Source organism: Varroa destructor, unplaced genomic scaffold (genome assembly GCF_002443255.2).
Source record: "Varroa destructor unplaced genomic scaffold, Vdes_3.0 BEIS01000003.1, whole genome shotgun sequence".
NCBI lineage: Eukaryota > Metazoa > Arthropoda > Arachnida > Mesostigmata > Varroidae > Varroa > Varroa destructor.
The window spans coordinates 56,483,039-56,509,978 of record NW_019211456.1 but is presented as its reverse complement, the minus strand read 5'-3'; the positions used below and the strand labels follow the sequence as shown (position 1 = coordinate 56,509,978).

Below are 26,940 nucleotides of genomic sequence, written 5' to 3'. Positions count from 1 at the left end.
CTTTCCACAATTGTATATAAACTGCCGTCTGGGGTCTTCCCTGTTCAACAGAGAGGTTGGTTACCGCAGTATCCACTTCATGCATTACCCCAACAGTTTTCTTAAGCTGATATCAGGGCAATATATTCCTTGCCTCATAAGTAAGTCTCATACCAAAAGTGCAGTCCTTTTGTGGTGTTTAAAAGCCACCGCCTTAAGGAAAATTAACGCACTTTCTCATCAGGAAGATCCATTGAGTCCTTTCTATCAAATAAAGAAAGTGCAAACTTTGTAATAAATTACTACCCACTCTTCCCACACGAATTTGACACAAGTTATGACCTATAGACTTAGTATCTCAAATCGATCTTAGTATCAGTCATTGCTTCTTTAAAACATCCATAAAAGTTATCGCGACTTAAAATAACCGCATAAACACTGGAACTGTTTTACAAGTTTAAATTGGTAAAGTTAAAGTGAAAAAATTAAAAACAAGCATACGGATTCAAAGTAATAAATAGGTTATCACTACGTACACAAAAATGCTGTTTATTATCAATGTGGCTCTGCACCGACTTTGTCTCAGTCAAACGCCGCTTTCTACCAAACCTATCGCGATGAAGCTCTTCATTGCATTGAAAACAAAGTTCAAAAAAGTTCGATGCCATCCTCAAATCAACTAAATTTGCAGGTGCAGGTTCTACGCCAATATGTACGGATTTTACATTAGTACAGTATGACTGCAATAGTATTTAGTGGATCATCCAGAGACTTCTGCAGAACCTGCAAACCCTACACGCGTTAACTGTAGATCGTACAAGAATGTCTTGTCGGAGTTTCCTCTTATCCTATAAAAACTGATTTTTTAGAGATTTCTAATAGATCTCACAGAAATCGGTTACTAATCTTACACAAGCTTGTCAATACTATCGGAGTTTACGCCGACTTTACATTCGTCATTGGTTATAGAAGTTGTTGTAGGTCCAGAAATTTGTGCACATCGTACACACGTTTCACAAGAGTTTTTTTTAATAAATCCCGCAGAAATTATTGAAAGAATTCGTAAATGTGGTATCTCTAGATCCTAAATGAGATCGTGCAAATCACACAGGGGTTAGGGGAAGCCGCCGCAGATATTTCTAGTAAAAACAAGAGCTCCTTGTATCCTTCTAAACAAGTTTCTAATAGGTCCAATAAGTTTGCTGCCGATCTTACTGGAGTTTCTCCTAAGCCCACAGGTAATCTACCTGAATTTTTCTAGGACCGACCTTAAGACACAAATGCTAATAGTCCAGCCTACAAAAGTTTGTCTTGATGCCGCACGCGTTCCTTCCGGTCCTGCATAGTTTATGCAGATTCGACACAATTTTCAAATAGACGATATATGAGCCCATATATTTCGGCATACGATTTCGACAGACAGAATTTCGAATAGTTTATACAAAAGTTTCTAGTAGAAAATGCGCATTATAGTCACTTGCATTTTTTATCATAGCTAGATTGGCTAAAATCATTATGACACCGTGTGGTAATTGCTTAGTAAATAGTACTACTGTAACATTGTGTATATACTAGAGTGCGATTATTGTAGCTTGTAAATAATTAGTAAATGACCAGTTAGTAGAGTCAAATAGAGCCATATTTAAGTAGTATACAAACTATATCATGTCGTTTAATTCTTCATATTTAAAACTAGTTCACCCCCGCAATTGACGCTCAAAAAGACCCGAGTATGAACCTCAAGGGAACTTGGAACTGTGAAGACTGAGCAAAGTGGAATGTAATATTTCTTGTGTAACTGAAGTTGCGCAAGTTAAAAATGGTCAATTGGTGCTGTTGCATCGACAAGACACGTTTACAAGTCTACTTATTCATCACAGTAATGAAAAATAAAATTTGTTATACTTTATGAGAAATTTGACTCAGATATGGTGGCGCGCTTCTCATTTGTTTAATTAAGTAAGCACTGCAAATATTTTATCTAATAAAGTTGCAATTTATGACTGTCTATTTATTTAAACGACTCGTATATGATAGCATGTCATAATAATAATAATAATAGTTTCGATTTGCATATGTCCCGAGCGAGGGATAGTATAAATTAACTGTAATGCGTATTACGAAGTACTTTTTGTGCCATCACTTCCTCTACGGCAAGGGCTTGCTTACGTTATCCCTTATTGTTTAATATTCGTTAGCGCATAACAACCGCGAAGCTTAACAACGCATAGCTTGCAATGGTTAGAGCATTGATAAAATTGAAACTTTTCATATATAGAAACTTTACAATGATAGCACCAGTTAGTCAGCTACTGCCTCAATTGAGAAATCATTAGTTTCTGATTTTTTATTCTGTTATCATGTGAAGTATTTGCAATTTGCTAGCCAAACAATGTCGCTGAATTTTAGCTGTCACAACACCTGCAATTTGAATGATATGAGACACGCTGCTTCATAATTTCTACTTCTATGTACATTTATACGTTGACAACATCCAAGTGTATGTGTTTCATATCATAGGCCGTTGTTATCATTTTTCCTTTTTTTTTTCCTCCATGTCTTTAATGTCAAGTAACGTCTAACGACTAAAGCATTTCTTTATTTACTAGTCACACTTCTCGCTACCAGCTTCTTGGTTTCTATTCCCCTTTCGGCTGTGGTTAATAATAGGAATGTATATTATTACAAATGATTGAACCTCATTTCAGGCAAGAATGTGTGCCTTTGTGCCTGCGGCGAGCTGTGCGGTACGTTTGTCCAATCGACGCACTGCATTTAAAAAGACGCCTCATCACCACGACCGCATTAATGTCATTTGTACTGAGACGGAAGGGCAAAGAGCGAACAGTTTGACCAAGAAGTATTATCTGTTGCATCCGGAACTCTTAGAAATACTTCGAAATTCTGTCTTCAGGAGATTCCTGATAAATTGTAATCTATCTGTAGTTTAGTTCGATTGACGACTGATGACTAGCTTATATCGATAGCTCTCATCGGGTCCATAGCAATCGCGTTTCGTGATCTCGTCCGCATTAGCCGTGTATTAATCGCTGGAATTAAATAATTTTCGAAAAAAGTAAGTTAGTTATAAGTCAATACGGTAATAATCGCAATAAGTTGGTTCATATCTATTACGCTATTGAAATTTTAAGTCGCCTACAAATAGAAAAAACCCTGTTGCTGATGGGAAACACAGGATTCTGTCCTGAATGCAGCACCAATTTTGACTAAAACTAAGTAAAGCATGTTATATCAATCTTGGAGCTCTAAGAATACTTTCTTCTTGATCGTTTCTTGATCTATATTCTTTCCGACCTTTTTTTTATCCGTAGTCTGTAAAGGATTTTGACTTGACATACATGATTGCAGTTTGAACGGCTCATACCCAGAAATAGTAGCCCAGTAATAGTACTTTTCAATTGTCGTTGTTAAATGCAATTCTAAGGACCGCTAGCTCTTCAATAGCAGATTCTGGATGCTCCCACTATATCTTTCTTGTTTGGACCCAGAAAAAAAACAATAATTTGTCTAAACACGTTCAACCGGAGTACTTTATTGCAATATTTCTGTAAAATTAATTAATTAATTCTGTAAAGGAAATGACATGGAGAATCACCTTTCTTATTTAAAAACCCTAAAAGGTGTTGATTTCTTACAAAAAATGTGTTGATTTTTTACGCGATCTTGGCCTTAGTAATTTGCCTTTTAACAACCTTAGAGTGGTCTTGTTGAATGGAAAAAATTATTTAGCTCATTTAAAAAGATAGTCGTGGACTGAGTTCGTGGTATGCGAGTGCGGGTCCTCTACGACCAGCGTAAGGCTGTACGGGTTGTTTTCGAACATGCTTCCAATCGTAGCCCTGTTATCTTCATGTTTATATATGTATGTTTTTTATATATGTATTAGTATATATATATATATATATACGCTGTCCCAAAGTGTAGCGTTCCATTTTCAAAAATAGCAAACGCTGCTATATTTATCGCTCAATAGTCTACTGGCGCCCCCTTATTTTCAAACACAGGAGAGAGGAACAAACCGGAATATCAACATTTGGCGCACTCTTCATGTACACAGTGTCTTTTCTTACAGTCCAGAGTGTTGACTTTTCTATGCACCTGGAGGCAAAGACTTGAACTGTTCCTCGCACCACCATCTTACGCCTTTGCTTGGTGTTGTATTCAATGCAAGTCGCAAGACAAAAGAAAACAACACGGATTAAAATTTCTGCAAGGTAACGCTACGACTAATAATGGTAGATCATTACATCGACTATATTAGGTTGAAGTACCACTGCGTTTTTTGCCTTGCAAAAGAAACGCAGCATTTTGCTAAAATTTTACAGATGATTCATGATGTTTTTAACCAGCTTCTATGACTTTAACCCATTTCTGAAATATTTTATTTATGACGTCTCGCCGGAAATTTTTAGGTTTCGTGCTGAAAAACCCGTGCAACTAGTTCTTGGGAGCCTTTTTAATGTTAAATATTCTGTTATGAATTACATTTATTAATAATTAAAAAGATGGCAATCTGTCGACACGAATTTTGGAGAATATAGTGTACACAAAAGAGCCTATTACTCTACCTCTTGAAGGACGACTTTTTTAGTAACTCCTTTTCTATGTATGGTTTGGCATTCTCTTTTTTTTTTTGCCTTATCTATCAAATCCGTTCCGTTAAGTATGTAGGACAGACATCTCACTTGTCTTTAGATTTAGGCCATCTATCCCTTTCGCTGCGTTATATTGATGTGGAGAAACTACATTTCGTCACCCGTAGCAACTCTGCGTAAGAACCTGTTACTGGCTGAATGTTATCGGTATCAGTCGAATTATTAAGAGATAATGTCCTTTCCTTAATGTACTTTCCTGTGCCTTTCAGCCAGTTTATGGAACAGCAGACGTCTAGTCATTTTGTGTAGGCCCCGTAAGTTCAAGATCCTGCAGGATATTTTGATTACTGCGGTTAATTTTTCCAGCCAATCCAGAAGTCATTTGTCTAACATTTTCCTTTAAAAAACCTTTTATGTAGCTCCTAACAACTACAGATGGCAAAGGAACAAGATACATCATTTAGTTGCAAGATGCTATAATTGAACTTCGTAAACTGCTTTTGAACAGTCTTCTCAAACATGTTCAGTCTAACTACACTCTAAATCCAATAAAACACAAATATCTCGAGCTGCTTCGTCAGCTTGCTGCCCTTCGCGAAGACGAAAGTAAGAGTCAGTATTTATTTGTACGAAAAATAAGTATCCAAAGGGACCAGAAACATCTCTATATACCCTGAGGTCAAGGCACAATTAGCTTATGAAGAAGGAAGAGGTAGAATTTATAGGAAGAATGGATAGGCAAGGAGAAAGGGGCATCTATCTCGAGATAAATGTTACTGCCTATACACCAGACTACATAATAGCTTGGTGCATATTTTCTTTTTCGAATTTACAAGTTGGTTGAATAATTTTGTCGTTGCTACTTGTAGAGGACGTTCTATTTATATAACGCCGGAACGGTCAATGTAATGCTTTAATCAGTAAGTACCTGTCTGAGCATCAATACCCTAGTAGGTTCTCGAACCATCAACTAACGGAATGATTAATGTTAAAAAACAGTCATTATACTCATGTAGTAGTGCTCTTAGAAGCATGCTAATAGGCAGCAGTGATTTTTGGTATCAGCTCTGATCTTTAACCAAAGATTTAACCGATATCTTCAGTGCCTCCAAAAAAAACCGCGTGCCATATTTTCGAAACGCCTAAAACCTTAAAATGTAGCGTTTTTCGATACACTTATACAACGAAGAAAAATCATACCTGAATTCGCGCTTCGGTTATTCTTCCGGCGCAGTTTGTTATTGTTGCTGCAGAAAACGGCACCCGAATTCAGGGCTTCAAGTAAGTTGTCCATAACACCCTCCTGATCACCGTCAATGTCGGTGAGCCGTTGCCTCTTCTGTGCTCGTTCCTTTTTGTCTCTTTCAGCCTTCTCACGTTTTTCCTTTTCAACACGTCGTTTTTCTTCCAGCTCTCGAAGTTTTATATTCTCAGTGAAAGCCACCTACTCAATGTTAAAAGATTTATTTTTCTTAACAGCATATGGGTAAATTGTCATTTTATATTGTATTCAACATCAGCATCTGCAACGCTCGTGATCAAGCGACCACAATATTTCTATAAATATCCTATTGACTTCGAAACAGCTAAAACATTCAAGCTTACTTGTTCTGGCCATGGCCCGTTTGGGCCGAAAAATATAGACTTACATCAAACTGCTTCTTGAAGTTTGTAATGTCCGTGAAAAACTCCTCTAGAGTATATTTCTTTACATCGAATACATAGTATTCGGCTAGCGATTCAAAAAGTTGCACCATCTTAGCGTGCATTCCTCTCAGAACGTCATATGTTTGTTGAGCACGTTCATAGAAAGGCTGCATTATTTTCTCAAAATAATCACGTTCACCCTGGGGTCTAAAGTTCTTCAAGTCAGTTTTCAGATCCTCCAGTGATCTGCAACGATTGTTCAAAAAATTAGTTGCGAGTCAATAAAAAAATGCGATAAGCACTTGCTATAAAGTAAGGCAAGCATGGTAAATTAGTTTAAGTTACTACTCACCTTTTCATCATATTTAGGTTCTTGTCAACCTGCTCTACATTGACTTTGGAAGCGCGTTCAGCGTAGGAAAGTTCGTCACCGAAACCAAGCACCTCTGGATGATGTTTCTCAATGTAGTCAGCCAAAAAGTGGACAAGGGTAGACTTCTGATCAACAGTTTTTGTATTAGCCATCGAAGGCAGAAAACTGATATCGAACCCAATTGACTGAGCATTTCTTGTGCCTGTGTTTAAGATGTTACCTATTATAATAGAACCCTTATATTAGAACCATTTTTAATATCTTTTAACTCTTTCATCGTACGAAGTACATGTGATATTACAGTACACATAATTTAGTCGAAACTCTTAATTTTTTATAGCGCTATCACTTACCGCATAGTAAGACAATTTCTAGGAGTTTCGCAAACTTTTTGCTACTTTGTATTTCTTCGCAAGCTTCCGTGGCTCCAACAACCATTGGTTTGATATCACTAACCATTTCTTGAAAACGCAGCTTGAATGATATTGAGTTCAGTCGCGGATGGAGGCGTTTCATCGAGCCAAGACTTAACGCAAACTGTTCAGCGTCATGTAGTTCACTCGAATCTTCTTTAAGGTTCGCTAGCTTACTAAGTGCATCTTGCGTCGGCATATACTTTATGAGTTGCTGTATCATACTGTCATGCAGCCGACTTTCGTCCACCTCGAGAAGGCATGTCTTTATATCCTCAGCGGACATCTTCAGCGAACCCTGCATAATCACTATTAATATAAAAAGAAAGAAAGTGGGGCATATATAAACATAAAATGCAGCTAACGAATCACTTAGGTCGCGAAACAAAAAGTGTCTGAATTTTCCATCATAGAGAATAGTACATATATGACGATATAACAGAAAATTATTATATTGTATTCAAACTTACTCAAATTTTGCGCAGCCTTCGCATCGATAACTTTAAGCTCCTTCGAATTCTTTTTACTTCCTACAGCAGCTCCATTTGTGCCGTCATCTTTGCGATTAATCTCCTTCTTTGCAGGCACAGTTGCGAATTTTGATGTTAACTCTTCCAGTAACGCATCTGTTACAAACTTCTCTTCATCAACATGAAGCCAAAAGGCTTTCTGTGTTACTTGTCTTGGATTCACTTTTTTCCAGTTCGCTCGTTTTAAGGTCCCAGATATTTCGAATTGCTTCTTGGGTTTCATACCGAAGGGAAGAACATCAGCGACAGTACCAAACCCGAGCATTTTGTTTGCCGCACCTCCCGGTGGCGGAGGTGGGAGAGGGGCAGAACCTAACAAAAGAATCGTTTTAGGAAATAGATTAATGACTTTTTAATAAATCTTAATAAAATAAAAGTATAAACTAAAGGACAGTACAGACAGCAGGAGGTCAAATGGTGAAGTCCGATATGCAGAAAAATACGGAGCACGTGTAAAAGGTTTCTTAGAAACTTCCAAATCAAACCGTGCACGACATTGAGACAAACTCGCACAATTAAATATTTGTATCGAAAATGAGTGCCATGGCAAAAATGTATTATAATCTGTGTAAAAGCCTAGCACCGCAACAATCATAACTATCTCGAAATATATATAACTATACAAAATATGGCTCGAAAACGTTCTTAATATATTTTAGACGAAATCAATTGACCTAATTATATAGGCTAACAGTTAAGTTCCAAAGTGGATGACAGTTATCGTAGAGGGTCGATCAACTAAATCAGAACTCGTTCGACTAATCTCCTACGGTTTTACGAATGCATTCATTCGAAATCAGCACCAATCGACAAAAGATTCGTTCCAAGGAGGAAAGGAGTGCATTGTGATTGCAACGTCAAAAACGATCAGTCATTATCTATTATTCACGGTTAACGAACTTCTGCCAGGGTAAAACTTGCCCTTCGCCCGAAGTCGACGGCCTATGTTATTGTTGGTTAGTTCTTTTTAGGCTTTCTAAGTAGTCCTGCACTTTTTGGGCTTTTTCACGGCCTTCAATTGTTAAAACATATTTGCTGTTTCGGGCCCTTGAAACTTGGAAATCGTTTCGAGTCTTTGAATATTAGGGACTTTTGGTCTGCTATTAGCCCAAAATCTAATTATGTGGAATTTTTGTATCCTGCCTATTTGAACAACGTTTCTACAAGTCGACAAGTACCGATATCGCTTAGCGCATGGTTTGCATTAGCAAATTATCTGCGGATTAAGGAAGGAATATTTTGAAATTATTTAGTGAGCGATATAGGCTCCGTATTGAAGATGTAATTAAGATGAGTAGCAAATACATTAAATAAGCATAATCATAAAGAATGACGCTTCAAGTGTATACAAAGAAATCCCGTCGAGCTATCTGTTTCTATTACATAAATGCAATCTTCATTAAAAAAAAGTTCGGATTTAGATGGATGACTCCGTATGTAAATCTACACCCCATGTGACAAGCTAACCGGACTGGACAGTTCGCGTCACCGGTTGTTGGTAGTACCGTCACAATAGCGAAGCGGTTGCCATGATTACTTTCTTCGTAGGGTGCTCTTCTTGACAAGATCTTTAAAATACTTCTCAAACCTTTTTTATTTTATAATATACGTTGTGCAGATAGTGGGGAGTTAGGCTAGCAACTTCTGATTTTTTAGCTAGAGACTTAATCGTCCATTGAAACAATAGAGAATGGTTTGAATACGCAAAGGAAACTATCTTAATGGTTCTTAGTTGACGATACGCTCTGGGGTACGTCGATACGTACCATGAGTTTGTGAAAGCGGTGGAGGTGCTCGAACCCCGCCAAGCGGGGAAGGTAAAGGTGGCGGCGGAGGAGGTGGAGCACCAGGTAACCCACTTCCAAAACATTTCCCAGGCATAGGAGGGGGCGGTGGTGGTGGAGGAGCTCCACCTGAAAGTGGAGCTGAAAGGATCGCCATGCCTGCCACGAATGTGGTAAAAAGTATAACAAAAAAGTGACAACGCTTAATAACTGGAAGTTACCAGGATGTAGATATGTGGGTGTTGGCCAAAGTATATTTACTCAAGATATAGTGAGTTATAGCAAAAAAGTGAAAGTAGTGTATACACTATTCAATACCACGAAACTTAGGATTTCATGATAAGTTTTAAATTATTCAATTCTACGTGACCTAGTGAAGTGTTTGACAAATGTGTTAAATGGAGGAAAAGTTGTCTAGTATAACACGCTTATTTAGAATCGTCTTGACAACTGATCTCAACATTTATAGCTAGTGAAATACTTTACCTGGCATAAAGGGCGGGGGCGGTGGGGGTGGCGGTGGCGGTGGCACTACCGATGTTCCGCCATTTGAAGAGGTTGCACCAGGAGGTGGCCCTATCCCTTGTCCTATCAATAAACCTGCCGGCACCTGCAATGCCTTTCCAGGGGATCCCTGGGCCGAAATTTGACCGAGCTTGGCTTCGTAGTTCGCTAATTTCGCTTCCATTTCTTGTTTTTGTGTTAACGCTTCTTCAAGACGATTTTGCAATGCTTCAATATTGATATCTTCTCCAGATGAATGTCCCTTCACGCGCTCAATGAGCTCATCAACATTCATTTGAAACTTCTGGGTGTAACCAAAATCGGGATCAACCCCGTTTCGATGTAATACAATTTGGGCCACGCACCCATCCACCAACTTGTAGTAAGCGGGCCTATGTAAGAATAATATAGGTCGTTTTACTACAATACAGAATCAGCTTTTTAGCTCTTTAACCGCAGTATTTAGGGTGTAAGCTCTGAAATCATATGCGTACAAAATATTAAAGGATAAATGCGTAAAAGAACAAGTACATACCTAATTTGGGCGTCATCTCGAATAAGTAAAAGATGCTGCAAAATTGAAAGGAATGCAGAGGCAGCTGGTGTATCCGTAATGCTGGCCTTTATCATATCAAAGCATTCCTGCAGATCAAAGAAGTCTTGGGCGATATTTTCATGCTTTTGCGTCAACTCCTCAAAATCATCTTCGAGGGAGTTCTTGAACACCGTGAACTGTCGTCCGAGATCCACAGATAAGTGCTCTTCTTTTATCAGTTTTTCGTATACGCTGAGCATTCCGCACCGCATGAACTCATTTCGTAAGTGCACCCGAAAGTCGTAATCTTCAACATCTAGTAAAACATTTACCATTTGCAGGCAATGTTTTCTAAGTGCGTCCTGATCAGAATCTAGACCCTCCACAATGGCACGGAACCTTTCAGTACCTTGCTGTTCTGCTGTGAGGGTTAATGCATTCAATACTGCAGACTGTCCTCCCTCAATGATGCAAAATGGCGCAATAAGTCGAACCGCTTCAAGCATAAGAGATGGTCGATCCGGACGAAGACTTCCACAAATCGTCTGTAGTGCTGTTGAATGCCCCCGGACGTATTTCGTACCATACTGTAATAACAAAGTAGCATCTATCATTTATTATTATGTCACGATACGCAGTTAGATAACTTATAAAATACCTTAGAGAAAAGAACAAGAGCAGCAAATCAACTCTGCTTATACAGGATTGACATTTTAAATACTCATTTAAACCATACATGAGACATTAAACAAACATAATGGCTTTTATTAATAAGCTTGCGCAAGTGCGTTTGAAGAGACGGAGTGTACCGTCGTTGAGCTCACATCTTTAGTAGAAATCAAACAACCGTGTCGGAACACGTATGGCACAACGCGGCCAATATTTTAGAGTTGTAAACAATGTGCAAGAAGGTGTACCATGCGTGCGCTAGCTTAAAAATGTCCTGCTAAAAAGCTTGATGGACTGGTCACACTGATGTGACAATTATGACGCATACTTTGAAAAATATCTACTATATTGCTACAAACGCAGTACCGTGAGTTTATAGTCACTGTAAAATGTATTTTTAACCTCGTAGATCACATGAAAATTATGTCATACATAATGTTTTCAACGACCTCCTGCTGGATTCGTTCTTAAAGACGGCAGCTTAGGCTCTTTGCATATTTCTTACGGTAGAAGCATTTATTATATGAAAGCCGTGAGGATATAAAGTAATAAAAACATGCTGAACGACTTGAAAGAAAGACCAATGATAGATTTAAAAGAACACGAGCGAATTGCATACAATCTAAAAATATTAATCAAGACAAATAATGCGGTTATGTTATACTCTCACGCTTGGTTTATACGTTATTCTTTTGTTTAGATATTAATTATTTTTCGTCCCTTTTCTACTCGAGCGTCAAATGCAAGTGGCTGTCACTACATGAATGGTGGTCAGCCAAATCCGAACGGACACGATTGTTCTACGTTGACGACTGTTCTTTTCTGTACTATACCACTTGCAATCACTCATAATTTGGTCTTACTAATTTCTCGTTCGCCGAAAGCGTTTCTCAATTATTTATTAAAAACTATTTTCTCTCTTTTTTTTTATCCTTTCTTTGAGTTAATGTCTAAATATTATTCCACACAGAGCATGACTTTTAGGTATCGACTACAATAGCGTGGGACTTGAGCCAACGTGCTCTAGCTACCGTACCCACTAAATTTACACGTTCTCGGGTCCTGCCGTGGTACTTGTCTTTATCTCTTTTTTTTTTAATCTATCTTCGTTTTTATGTTAAAGTTAGAGGTTTAAGTAAAAGTCAAGTGAAGTAATCAGTTATGCTCAGCGACATACATGAGCAAATAAAATCTTTTATCTTCAGCATTGCACAGAGAGGCCAGTTAGAAAAAAAGAATCGTGTCACACACGCACCTTGACGCGCTTCGACATTACTCGATCTGTTGCAAAAAATGGTATACCGAGTTCGGCAGCGCCTCCTAACGAGCATGTGAATCCTTATAATATTTTTTGGTGATTTCCAAACCTTAAGACGAGTTTTTCTAAAATAATTCTTTCTACTCAGTTGTTTTATTTCGAACTGCTATCTTCTTAAGAGTTTTTACAATGTCTCTTCTTTTTTTAAAATTCGAAATGGAAGTTTCCAAAAATGGCAAACCACTTTTAGAATTCGAATTCAAGGTACAGTTTTGTAACTCGGGCAAAAAAACCGTAATAATAGATATGTCGATCAAAGAGTATACATTGAATATATAAAAATATGGAACAACAGATAGATACATAGTGTACATAGTGCTGTTTGACGTACTATTGGTGTCTTTAGTAACAAAACTCCATGAAACATCAGCTTTGACTCACCCCATTATTAATGGCAGCCCGGAAACATCGAATTAAGTCGATTTCATTTTTCTCGTTAAATTTTTTGCTGAAATAGGGTTAAAAATGAAAGAAGTTAAAAGTATATATTTCCTGATAGAACTACACTTTCACAGATACACAGTGGGCTCTAAAAATTTCAAATAACAAATTGGTTGTTTTAAAACAATGCGTCTGACTGAAAATGTAAAACGGAAATATCAAAGGATCTCAAAAATTCCCGAAAAATAACAACTTCGGAAAGATAAAGAGTGGCAATGCCTTTCGCTTAAAATTAAGGGATCTATTGAATAGGATGTGCTCTGAATTCCTAACCGCAGTGAGGATTCAAGCTTGTGTTGATATCACGAAAACCGACTGTAACAGTAAATGCGTCGCAAGGTTGCAAGTATATTTTTTTCACAATGAACTACACTAAGATATTATCAAAATATAACAATGATTGTGCTGAAACTTTATTTTGGTTGCACTGAGAAGGAAATCAAGGTATATACAACTCCTATATCAACTTGACATCTTACCTAACTTAACTATAGTTTGGAAACCTTGAAATTGACGACTTTGCCGATCTGTGTAATTTATCTTGGACTTTCGAAATAAAGGAAGAGTTACTATTGCCTTCACTACGACCCCAATGGATTACTGACTACTCCACGTGGATTATTCAGACAAGTGCGCAGGTGAACAACTTTGACTAGCAACGACATTCCACCAAATACACAAGCATCATACAGCCGACGAGTCCATAATAGAAAAATAGCCTAAAGGCTTGAATAAATAAACTATACTTATGTATATATTTAAAAATGTATTTGCTATTGATTTTACTTACTTTTGCTGGCATTTGCGAACCAAAGCGAGAATTTCATCTGTGCCGCCTTTGTCAATAAACTCTTTGACCCATGAGAGAGGATTGCTGGTTAAAGCAATTCTCAGACTTTCACAATGTTTCAAGAGTTTATCCGAATTGAGATGTTCGTTACGCAGGCACTGGATAAATTCGAAAGGGGTTTCCAACTTTCCACGCTGTAATTAGGAAGAATGGATAAAGTAAAATGGACAGTAAATATTATATTGATTAAGCGGTGTCCCATAATAATCAACGTAACAACTACTAAATTTTAGAAAAGACATACGTCATTATATAGGCAAGTAAGACACATATCATTGAATATTTTCACATCCAGTATGCACAAATGTAAGTGTAGTTTATTAAGAATATAACGAATGAAGGCGAATCGGCGAGAAAGTCCTATATTCTACAAGTAAAGTTCCCGGCGCGCTGGGTTTTCTTAAGCATGGTACTATTGATGGTCGCTAGAAGGACTACCTAAGACCGCACTTAATAAGAATTATATAGCCATTTTTCTAATAAGCACCAGGAGAATCTACGTAGTGCACTTTATCACTTCTCTCTATATAGGTAAAAAATAATGCATTTCTTTCAAAATGCTCTCGTTTTCATCAATACTTCCAATATAGTTTCCATCACGAAGTTTCGAATTTAACAAACTTTGTTTTTTAGAATCGATTTTCTCATTGCTTCCTTAAAAATTTGAAAAAAATAATCACAGAAAAAATACCTAATTTAAAGTCACCCTCCTAAAAATCTGTAAGCGACAAAAAAAACTCAGTCATAAATAATATCAGTTGACAGTTCTCCATCTGGAGACCATATTCGTGCAATATATCGTATGTATCAACTTCATAGATTTACTTTTAGTCATAGAAAGGAAAGGTGTTAGTTCAAAGTGTTGTCTAATCCATGTAGAAAATAAGAGAAATATCCCCCCCTCGTTAAAAAACATAGGAAATACCGTTGTTTTAACTCAGATTGCAGTCGTCGAAAACGAAACAAAAGCTCAACGAAAAATAACAGGGACGTACTATAAACGCGAGGATATTAGATTACTTGTTCCCATTTTGAAAATCAGTCCACCAACCGTGTCTATGTAATAGTTCAAAAGCATGGGTCCACATAGCAAACAGACTCACCACTGTTGTTCCAGTCGTCTCTCTCATTGAAAGCATCATCCGCTTTTCCTGGATCGTCTTCGTCAGCAAACTCTCTTCCGACTTTATATTCATGTCCTCCTGGAAACAAGAACATTTGCTGTGGCACTTATTCTTATTAAACGTAAAAACCGTAATATAAACGCGACCTGTGTGAAAAATTGATGTAACTGCTTTTAAGCACTATTTCTAATGACGATGGATGAGCATCGATTCTATTTTCAGTATGTCACGAATACTGAATTGTTCCATAAGTTCGTTCCAAATTTTAAAATAGTTTATTTTTGTGAAAACAATCAAAGTCGAGTAATGGAATAAAAGCACTTTCTTTGCACGGCTGTCTTCCGGCTCTGTTATGATACTACTTTCGATTCGACTGCATATCCCAATCAAGTTGCACAACCTTCTAAAGAGAAAGATATCAAAAGTGTATTTAGCATCTATTTTGAAGTTTTGTTTCTGGACAGGACTAAATGCGACCCGAACTCGTGGGGAAATTACTGGGGTACACGGACCTTTGTTCCCGGTGGTTCGGTCGTTTTTGAACTACTAACTCCACCATCGAGGACAAGACATGGCGCAGGTTGACCCTCTGACTTTGAAAACTGTCAAAATTCTCACTGTACTCGATAAGTACTAACATATAACCACTTGCTAGATTGCACAAGTTGAACAATCTACGAAAACATTATTTAAAGTAGATAAGGGCCCAAACGTTGTAGTGTCATTTAAGGAAAAATTGAAGCCAGACTTCATGCAAAGCAGGTAATGTTCTGCATTATCTTCTTTGGGGACGAATTGTAGAGAACTGTTCTTCCATAAGCCTTTTCCAAAAACCAAAATGTTAACTCAGTCAAGCGCTGTCAACAGCTCGACCCTTTAAGGCAAAGCATTCAAGAAATACGCCTGGCTATGGCGAATAAGAAAAGGGTCAGGCTATACTACGACGATGCTAAGACTTCCACATCTTGACTAATCTGCCAAAAATTATATGAATTTGAGTGGGACACTTTGCCTGACCATCTTAGTTCTGATTTTGCCCTTTCGGATTATTATCTGTTTCGATCTCTGCAGAACTTCTTTCAAAAGAATAATTTTGTACTGTTAGAAGACATAAAAAAACATTTAAAGCAGTTGATTACAGATAAAAATGATAACTTTGGGAAAAATAAGATGGAAAAGCTGCCTGAAAGATGAACGAGAGTTGTTGTTAACAATTATTCATTATTACCAACATATCATGAAGTTGTTTAAGCAAAAATTATTTTCATTCAAAATTGCACACAATTGTCGAACGACACACAAGACAGACACTCAGATTTCTGTGTAGGCACCGAGCATATTCATTTGCAGTCTTTTGAAAATCGATAAAACAAATATATTGGAATATAATTTGTTGTACACATCAAAATAAAATACGATACCGAATGTACATTCATTATGTTTGAATCATTTACACTTTCTTTATCTCAAACTCTTTAGTTTATTTCCTATCATTGGTCTAGGTCAGTTTTTAACCGCCTATTTCTTGAATAACTTCGATTTGTTACCAGTTAAAAATTTTACTCAAAATTTTGTTTTTCTTCTTACAGAATTGTGAAATCTGCGTTCTTCAAATGCCGATATTGACATTTACCTTTAAGGCCAAGCTGGAAATAAGAGTTTATAATGCGAATAATTATGGCAAACCTTCCGGCTTAATTTGCGACTGGTTCTGATTTTTATATTTAATGCTCATACGTTTTTTCTTTGAACATGTTTGTATATTTTTGTATTATGTGATATCGAAATTAGCATCCAATAAGAGTAACAATACATCCACTTTAAACCTTGAATTCGTAATAAAATAGATTGGAATATGGCTAAGAGGAGACAATAGTGATGCAGAGTAAAGACAGAACTGCGTATAACAGGGCAAATTAATAGGTTTTATTTCCCAACATTTAAGAATAATGGGAAAAACTTTTCTTGTACGTGTAATACCAGTGAAAAATACTAAATCTTCTACTGCAATCATTGGTTTAACCGATAACTAATTTGTATGTCTTCCATTTACAGTCAACGTTCCACTTGGTATTCTATCAAGCATATTTCAACGTTCTTCAGCTCCTTATGTTCAATAAGGCTATAACAGCGAATCTTGACCTCTTTTTCCTTGTAAATTGCTTCGGTTTTCCCACATATCTGGTTTCCCAGATAATTTTAGTTATATAGGCTTTATTTCAGTCTACTGCTCAGTCCAGAGAAAAATTTTAGTAAATTAGCCTCATTTATTCAGTCAGATATGTATTTGTATTGACGATTATACATACACATATTACGCATGTTCATGTCAAAAACATTTTAATCACTAGAAATATACAATTTCCTAACATTTATTAAATCAAGCTAGATCTTCTTTGGCAAAACTACATGTACACCCTAGGTCGTTAAAGTATACTTCTGAAGTATCCATAACTTTTCTAATTATAACGGTTTAGCAGTTCTTGTGAAGTGCTACTAATTTGATGACCAATCTAGGAGGACGTTTTTATTTGAAACCGTACTTCCGTTTTCAACCCCACATAGCCATTCATTTATGATAACCTCGTAACACGACACGCGCATCCCTTGGAAAATGTAGCTTACCTACTAAGACAACAAGGTCCGCCAGGCAGCAGTCTATATTATATAAAAATTTACCGCAGAGCTTTGACCAACGCATTGTCTACTCATTGCACCTAAATACCAATGCATGCAATATAGCAGACTGTATCAGTTCAGACATGCCGCGAATCTTGTTTTAAGTAGATAGCTCAACGCAGACGACACCTGATCTCTCTAATGGCTTTTTTTCTGGCGTGATTCTATAATCTGAGCAAAATGCTGCTCCATTCTCAAGCACGCCTGTGCTCTTCTTGCAGCAATATTGTTAATAACCATGAGACTAAGCTCACGGTTATTAGTCTCACATAGTCACCAACAAGGCTTTGCTGTCGTGAAGGTTGTTATAAACGTACTAGAAAACATCTAAGTATTTATTTAGGATTATTTCTCTTGCTATTGAAGTTATTGGCACAACATCCATTAAGGGTTGCGGAGTTTTAACATGCAAGCAACAAACGAAATGTGGCAATAACACCAAGATCTTTGCAACGAGTTTCTATGAATTGATATTTGGCTTGGCTGCTCAAAAGCAAGCGTTCGCTGGCTCATACTGCGTTGTTTAAAGAGCTTAACGAGGTAGCAACGAGCGTACCGCAGTGCTTCCGCTAACCAATAAAAGGCTGCAGATCTCGGGCTCATCGGTCATCAGTGTCAACGGAGTCGACTTTGCGGTGTGCATAATCATACCTCAAATTACAACAAACAAGAAACAAAGTAGCATCATTTTTAGATTTCTTCACAATCGTCATCTGAATCAAATGGCTGAAAAGAAGGAAGTCTGGTTACCTTACTGACGGTTTTTTTGAGGTCTCTCGGTTAAACGACAGCTGAAGTAGTTTATGTGGCATAACCGGCTGTAACAGACCGCCAATTCCAGAGCTAGCTGTCATCCACAAGGTGGTGCTTGTCAAAACTGGCCAATCAGCCCATCAGCTTTGTCATGACCATATATGACTTATAATCAGAATTAAATTTTACTCAGTCATTGAACCTCTTAGGCCCGTATACAAATATAGTAAAAACAAAAACCGACTGAATCAGAGAAGTCGACTTCAACTAAGACTCACTATGTTCTTATTAACGTTTGTGCAAACGAATTTGGTTGTATATCCAAATTATTGGTAGCACAAAGTAGTAGAAGCTTATTAATATAATTCTTTCAGGGCACATAGAATGTCCGTTGATTCGATGAAAAGGAAAATAAAAGGTCAAAAGTGTATATATTACTACCTATTTTCATATGTACGTATAAAAATGTAATGTAGATAAAACGTTTAGATCGTTTAAAACGTCTTAGGAATAACTATTTATATAAAGTTGCTTATTACTGCCAGTTTACTTACCAGCATCTCCTTAAATCTGCGTTCGACCTCGCTGTCCGGCAGGGCATTAAGTATTTGTTGAGCTGTGAGCTGGACAGAGTTTCCGTTAACATCATCCTGCGAGGTAATTGAAGGCGTTGAACCCTGTAGTGAAAGTGGAGCCTTAGCTCTGCCAAGCGAAGCCATTCCGACACCTCCATTTCCGCCGGTGGTTCCGGAGACAGTTCCTCCGACGACGCCACTCAATATACCTCCACTACCCCCCGACTGACCTTTCTTGCTCTTCTTGGTACCGAACATATCCAGCTGTAAACAGAATACAACAGTGCAAATGTTGTTAAAATTACATCTCTAACGCTGAGGGACACTACAAGTCCAAGCCACCTAAATAATATTTCCAAGATAAAATCCTATAAAAGTGGCGTGTGTCCAATCGGTATTACCCCACTAAAGGCACTCAGATTCTCTCTGTTTTACACAATGAGGCGTGTTGTACTGACTCGATTTTTAATCTGCAAAAATTGCAGCCGCTAGTGGGGTAATGCAAAAATGCACAGGTTATCTCTGGCACAAAAAAATCGAAACTCGAAAGCAAGATACATGATTAAAAATTCGCCTGTAAACCTGCGTCCATCGTTCTTGTCTGTATACCTCAATTGTTGGCTTTTAAAACTGCACTTACAACTTCATGTAGGAACAAGCCACGTTTCTTCAATATGGGACCAACTGACATGCATAGCGGAAAGACATTGCAAACAAAACATTTTGCATGTGTTTACACTATTAGTGCAGCGCCTGTAGATCACTTGTATTCCTTGGACAAGCTAGTTCACGCATGTCTGAGAGCCAGTGGCCTTTAAAATGGCAGAGGTTTTTGCTTTGAAAACAAAACGTGTGGCTGCGATCCATCGTTCTAGCTACAACTGACATTTTGTATCCCGAATGAGTTCGACTATTGCAACTGTACGCAGAACTTCGAATAAGAACAAAAGATAAAAAATTCTGAAAATTAATAATCGTTTCTGGTTATTTCAGCCAAATGGATGCACATAAGAGGTAGCGCAATCAGTAACGATGACAGATACCCCAGGCTGCGGCGTTGATCTCCGGGAAGCACACTCAACCCTTTACCCCGATCTTCCGTCAAGAACAGTTACCATGAGACTAAATTGAGGCTTAAGTGTATACCTCCTCATCTATTATCTCAACTTACACCCAGGCTTGTTCAAAACGAGTGACGTTTTTTCCGGATTAGTACCAACATATTTTTAGAAAGGTTAAAACTACTAATGCCAGTGGTCTTTGCTAGCAACATAATGCTAATGATCAATGGAATCTAATGCGATTTACACAAATACTGTTATTTGGGCCTTTTGCACACGATTCATGAATATCAACTAATTCAAATGGTTCACAGATAAAACCTCTGTCTAGAAACTACAGCAGCACCCACAGCTTGCCGCCTAAGTTTTGTCTTCAGTGAAAGTTCAACTATTAATAGCACCATGTGCCTTTGCTTTCTAGAATTCTAAAAAGAAATTTTGAACCCGAAAATGGGTGTCGTGAAAGGGTAACTAGTAAGGTGCTCCAAGCTGTGGCAAAAGCCAACCCGTCCTAAATTGCATGAGTGTTAGTATTCAATTATGGTGCATGTGAAAATTTCATACTTGGTCACCTCAGTCAAACAGAAGGTAAAAAAAAAATAGAACAATTGGGCACCGCATGATTTGAGTGGGAATAAAAAATTAGAAATAGAGATGCTTGCTTTTATTTGATCTCAGTTTAGAACAGAGGCCCACTGTTGCATCGACTGTGACTTCTAAAGAGCAATGAATCTTCACAGTAATCACAGATGGTTCCATTCGTAGATAGATGTCAGACTTTTACAGCAGCGCATTATTAATTATTATCCATGAGGCAGAGTAATCATAGATTGTATTGGCGCTTGCCTCAATTTAAATAAGTATGCTGACGAAAAAATGTAAAAAAATCAGCGTTTACCATATCAGAATTCGTTCTGCTGAAAGAAGTTCAAGAATGTGAAAATTATAGAAGATGCCGCCGATAATATGTTGAGAGATCTAGCTTTTTATAACCTTGATGGACATTCTTTTTACTAATACGTGCAGATAGACGAATAATGCGAAAAAAAAGGATATTTAAGAAGAAGAAGCAAATGGCACCTTTAGGCTGTTGTGTTTGATTACAAGTGAGGCTTGTAAGACAATCCACTATGTTGAGTTGGAAAAAAGGAACAGATACAACATGCTGCACGAAGTCTTTCCATAGAATAAGCGAATAGCAGAATAATTGACAGTGTAATTATTGCAAGACGACTGGAAACGGACCGGTGCCATGATAATATAAAAATCAATCCACTTAGGACACTGCATATCATTACATGGCGTCTTTCTACGAGTATGGCCAGGTTAAGGCCTAATAAGGACATCTTGTATAAATTGAGAGTTATGAAATTAGAGAGAATAAATCTGCAGGTGATTGCAAATTAGCCTTATAATCTTCACTACAGATACTCAATTGGTTCTATATAGTTAATTGCGTATTAAACGTTCCATGGCATTTTCGTTGGTGCGGCATTGTGCCCGACCGACTAGATGTGTAAACCTTTGCTGGTCCAAATTATGCTTTGTGGAAGGCCAAACCCAACAGCAGCAAAAATACTGAAATACCTTCCAGCAGCCAATAGATTTCAGATTTTCGGTTGTCGTCGTTAGAAGTGGGACCAACTTGACTTTAAAACCAAAAATAACCAAAGTTCTCAAAAATGAAAGTCCAAGACGATAAGACTTATAAATATTTATATTTCACTACGCATCACTTGTTCTAATAATGGACAAAATTAGCCATGGTTTGCTTCTCTCATGTTTCAATGCACAGTCTACTAAATAAACCCAAATAACCGAGTACCAACAGGACACAGGTCTTGCGTCAAAAAACATTTTTTGCTAACTTCCTTAATGGATGCATAACCGCATTTACGTATAAAATAGAAGACAACTTGGCATATCGCATAAAACAAATCCTAAAGTTGTTGCCTCGAAATAAAGTTAATTTGTTGACTTGGTAGTCAGGCGAAGAATGAATTTATAAGTATGCATGAGTTCACATGTATGCATATTGACGTAGATTAAGTTGAGTGTTTTACAGACTGAACATTGTGTCCTTGATTTGGGCCCACTACGCAACGATAAATATGCAACTCTCTTTGGATGAGACATAACACAATTGTTATGAACAGCTCAGCTGAAATTTGTTTCATAACTTGCTACAGCGTTTTCAAACAGAAGCACCTCTGGGCGTAAATAGATCGTTATACTGTTATTAGAGGATTGGTCACAGAGCTGATAATGAATATCATGTGGTTATATTCAATCAAAAAACGTTTGAGGCACTTCGAAATAGCTGAATATATGCGTTCTCATTGGAACTGATAGTTGAGTCCCTATTGATATAGCTCAAATCCCTAGGATGTCATAACAATGTATTAATAAAGATCAAATTTTTGAAGAAACAGCTGTTCTGTGATATGTCCTGGTTCTTCCTAATCACTTCTGCTCTTTAATATTCTTTATACACCTTATACGAAATAGGTTCTGAACGCGTAAAACAGATTTTTTACTTTAATTCGTGGTAGTTAATAAATGAAAATCAGTTACCGTACAACACTGTCAGTTTGTATCTGGGCTAAAAGTGATAAAAGTTTTCCGAGTGCAAAACTTGGCAAGGCAAATTTGACTTTCGGGAAGAACGCAGGATGCTCACTGGCCGTATTTACCGGTAACACAAGATTCACCAGCATAAGAGCTTACTTCTTGCTCCGCGTCGAAGCTGTGTTGCCCGAAAAAGGACACTAGGAAATGAGCCGGAAGTCCTGTCCTGCAAAATAATAGACCCTTACATTATGTCATCCTTAAAACGGTTAAATTAAAAAGGTATTGGATGTAAGCCGTAAACAACAACACTAGATTTTCATTACAATGTTAATTCATTCCTGATTCACAACTTCTACTACCTTGCGAAAGTTGGTGCTCATCTCTGACAACTTCACAAGATCACTTTTACACTGATACGAAGCACTTAAAAGTGTTCGATTCGGCGTCTGGAAGTACGTCGTCTGGAACAGGTAAGTTTCTCACGTATAAAAGACAATGATAACCAAAATTAGCGGTGTCAAGACGCAATAAAACTTTCAGGGAACGGAACTTAATAAATCGAGTAAAACTGTGTTGCTCGGCCATATTGATTCCTGATCACTTTACCATAAAAAAAAAACTAGCGTTCAGCTTAGTCAGCTTCACCAATTTGGTACTTTAAATTTTTAGTATTCTGATTCCTTAACCTTTTGAATTTGTATTACTTTATTTTTCGTATTCCATCATATTTTCCAATATTGTAAGTACAAGTACCTCAAAACTTCGTCTAGACTCACAAATTGGCTAAAACACACAGTTAGTCGCCGACGTTTCTTGAAGAATCAAAGAATTTTTTTTTACTGATTTTCTTATACTTGCTAACCAAAAAATATTTGAACGGAAAGTTGTAAATCAAATTACAGGGAAAGCCTAAGTTTCATGCCCTAGTTGCTAAAGTTTGTTTCCATAATTAGTTAATGTACCCAATTTACCAAACTAAATGATCACTTTATAATTGATTACTGTCCTTCATCGTTAAGGACTAGAAACTCTGGTATGTAGACTTCATGTAATGCACGTATTTAACGAATCTGACTTCATCATTTTAAACTTCTCTCAGTTCACCCTGCCACTGACACTATTCTCTTACTTGTCACCTTCGAAAACTAGACACCTAGATAAAATATATCAGATCAAAAACCAGATCCAAAATTATTCTAACTACCACCTAGAAAGTAAAACCATACCTTGATTATGCCCAGCCTTCAACTATTAAGACAACTTGGCTTCTACTGTGACAGTTGTAGAAATTGTTGCAATACAAAGATTTTTTAGTGATCAGGTTTCCTATACTATAAAGTATAATTTCTTAAAGGTTATAAGGGTTTTACAAATAAAGTAACGGGCGAGATTTGAATTTAAACAAAAGAGCAAGTAAAAGAGAGGTAAAGTACTGCTTTGGCTGTTTAAATAAAATATAAATATGTTAGTTCTGAAGTTCTGCACTAACAGGTGGACGGCTGGGTTGAACATTTATTTGCACCATATATTCATGACAAAATTTTATTTCAAATATAATTTTGTGAGATAATAGATAAGTACGGCTTCTTACAGAATACTAACGTCGAATGAAAAATCAAAAAGACTTACAAATCAAGTGACGGATGAGATTTGATAACAAAAAATGTAGTGAAGCTTTTCTTAACGTTGGTTCGAAGTGCAGTTGGACTTCGAACATAAATAGGTCATCACATAAAGATAGGAACTGAAATAAGGCAACTTTACATAACGTTAATTCCTGCTAACTGAGTTAAAGTTTTTGTGTCAGTTGTGACCTGTTACAAAATTCTGACACCACGAGGCTTGAATTTTGTTTGCAAGCAAAATTACGCTTAATTAATTTTTACAAGTAAAGAAAAACAAGTAAAAAAAAGATTAGTAAAAAAAATTAGCGCAGTGCTTTTTTATTGATATTATTTGATGATTCCCTTGTCTATTTCTTGATCATTGAAAACCTGACAACGAGCTTGGTAATTTTTCAATGGTAAATTTTAATTTTTGTGAGCTATGGCACAAAATACTTGACACTCAAATATAATATTCTACAGATTTCTCTACAGCGTCTTATTCTACAGCGATTTCTCGGTTTCCAAAATATTTTTCATTGTCGTTCCATATATTTGACAAAATGTATTTTTTGTCATATATATAATGTATAATTTGCGCTCAAACCTAAGAGGTGCAAAAAAGTGATGCAAAATTAATGACCTTAATTGATAGCATATAATGCTGAATAGATACTTGAACCGCCTTTAGATTAGTTAATTCAACATCTAGAAAAATAAATGTAATAATAATAACCATATATATATATATATATATATATAGTTAACTAATAAAAACCAATGTTCTTTCCATTGTGCAGCCTTGTAAAAATTAGCTTATAAAAAGGGTTGATAAGCTACAAATTATTTTCTTAACAAAAGCGGAGAAGCGCTATAGATCGACGTCGTGTATGTTGACTCCAAGAGAAAGTCTTATGACCTGCTACTTCTTGTGCAGCCTGAAAAAGAAGAGTGATATCTAACTAAAATGACTTGTGTGTAATGATAACTAGTGATAACTAACTTAAAAGTGCGATATCGGTAATCGATGAAAAAAATTGCGCCCCAGACTTTAGAAGTGCGGGGTTTTTCATTTTGGATCGCAAACTCCAAAACACCCCCACAAAGTGAACGATAGCGCTCAGTAAAATTGGCTGTTTGCTGCTAAGGTTCTACATTGTTGGATTTTGGAAAACGGCCTCAACATGCAACAGAAGGAGAGTTCGTGATGGCGCGCAACTGAACGTTTCGTGCCTTTTCTGTCTGCTCCCTAAGCCACCTTTTGAGCTGTCCTAAATTCCATGTCACCCCACTCAATAGATGCGTATCTGATATGACCCCGTATTCTTACTAGTGAGCTCCTGCTCTATAAAAAACGTAAGGTCGGCTTTGCAGATCTGTTGTCTCTCTCAACACCTTTTAGAAGCAGTGAAAATTGAAATTCCTTGCAGGTTGCTCTTAAATTATTATCAATTTATAACGGACTAAGCCCAACTAAAAAGGGAATATGCTCGATTTGTATGACCAGGAGCTGAATTCGTTTCTCGAACAAAACTTTCAGCTTCGATCCGCGAAGGATAATCCGCACCCTAAACTCGTATACCTAGTGATAAGTATTAGAACCAGCATGGTTGATAATACTAATTAATGCAATGTGAATTATTAAAAAAAGAATACGTGAATTCGAGCTCCAAGTCACTAGTGAGAGTAATAAAGAAAAATTATTATTACTTTATTAAAAAAAAAGCGGCGGTTTGTGATCAATATGTAAAAAATCTATTTTTTGCAAGTATTTTCACGTAATGATCACAAGTTATTATAATAACTATTATAACTTTAATTTTTATTATTAAAGTTATAATAGTTATTATAATAGCTTATGATAAAAAAGAGCCTCTTAGGTACATGACAACTCCTTATTCATTTATTTACTCTTGATAGGTAAAAGACAACAGCTTTGATACACAAATGTAAATACACATATACCTGTAAAGACAATTTTTTGTTCAATACTCTTTAATATATAAAAAACGTTGCTTAGACTTGTAGTGTACATTGCATGGCAAGTTTGCAAACAAAGCAACTTAACAGTATTAGAAGTTGGTGCTGCTCAATAAAAACCGCGAAGGTCTGAGGACTATAAGAATACTTTCTTATAGCTTCTACGCAGAGTTTTGACAGGTCGCAGCTACCAAACAGATGCATATGCATGCATTCATATGACACATGATTTCATGTGATTTTGCATTCGATCGATAAAAAGGAACTTGGCCAAACCTACTATAACTAGCTAGTTAGTGTAGCTCTCATTCGCTAGTAAACGGTCTTAGGTCCGGCTCTACTTACCGAACATCTCACGAGAACTTTGATAGCCACATTCTCCTAGATAAAACAAAACACGTCACGCTGCTACAGAACAAGACACATAAGCGCCACTTATCCTAAATTATCAAAATCACAAGTAGTTTCACTGGTCCAAAGTTTCAACAGTTGTAACAGATAACGGGCACTTCAAATAATAACGAAACTATTAACATATGCAAACAAGCGAAAAATATTAAGCCGACATTTAGCCAAACACTTGTTGCTTGATACAAGTTGTCGCAATCCCTCTGCACTTACTGGACATTGGCACTGCCCCGCGACAGACAAAAACAAACAAAACAACGGACCTTAAACAAATTTCATAGCCGTCGTCTGCTGATTGTTATTAGTATAAAGGCGGGGTTTTTAAATCAGTAGGATAACGAGAGAACCTGTTAAATTATTGTTTAGATAACAACAACGTTACATCCAAGTTAGGACCTGCATAGATGTAGCTTCAGAAGGTGCTAGTGAATAAATGACGTCTGTTACTGACACAAGTTTGGAGTTTTTATCTATTTTTATACAAACTTCCTGCTGGAAGTTTTAGCGAGATGTCTGAAGCCACAGA

At 37.0% G+C, this 26,940-nt stretch overlaps 1 protein-coding gene across 7 annotated transcripts; it reads right to left on the bottom strand.

Moving 5' to 3' along the window:
- Nucleotides 1-1,954: 1,954 nt before the first annotated feature.
- dia (diaphanous related formin 1) lies at nucleotides 1,955-26,664 on the bottom strand. 7 transcript variants are annotated; one of them, XM_022798313.2, is made up of 16 exons: nucleotides 26,352-26,664; nucleotides 22,782-22,883; nucleotides 22,579-22,645; nucleotides 18,770-19,054; nucleotides 14,763-14,861; nucleotides 13,600-13,793; nucleotides 12,750-12,816; nucleotides 10,382-10,968; nucleotides 9,829-10,238; nucleotides 9,325-9,501; nucleotides 7,499-7,870; nucleotides 6,969-7,337; nucleotides 6,595-6,835; nucleotides 6,245-6,488; nucleotides 5,796-6,039; nucleotides 1,955-3,029 (listed from the first exon to the last, which is right to left on the bottom strand). In XM_022798313.2, exons 4-16 carry the CDS (start codon nucleotides 19,046-19,048, stop codon nucleotides 2,950-2,952), a joined length of 3,363 nt encoding a protein of 1,120 aa, XP_022654048.1. In that variant the 5' UTR covers nucleotides 19,049-19,054; nucleotides 22,579-22,645; nucleotides 22,782-22,883; nucleotides 26,352-26,664; the 3' UTR covers nucleotides 1,955-2,949. The 7 variants fall into 7 exon arrangements, 6 of the variants coding, with proteins under 6 accessions (XP_022654048.1, XP_086840525.1, XP_022654049.1 ...); XR_015324389.1 differs by lacking the exons at nucleotides 22,782-22,883; nucleotides 26,352-26,664 and adding an exon at nucleotides 4,020-4,143 and having other exon boundaries at nucleotides 22,545-22,583; XM_086984399.1 differs by lacking the exon at nucleotides 22,782-22,883 and having other exon boundaries at nucleotides 22,545-22,645.
- Nucleotides 26,665-26,940: the final 276 nt, after the last annotated feature.

Bases quoted from the DNA above. Each gene is read 5' to 3' on its own strand.
- dia (XM_086984399.1), bottom strand. From the start codon at position 22,568: ATGCTGGTGAATCTTGTGTTACCG. The intron at 10,239-10,381 runs GTATGTACTTGT...ATTCTTACATAG, and splicing joins CGAGATGACGCCCAAATTAG to GCCCGCTTACTACAAGTTGG. The intron at 6,489-6,594 runs GTGAGTAGTAAC...CAATCGTTGCAG, and splicing joins AACCTAAATATGATGAAAAG to ATCACTGGAGGATCTGAAAA.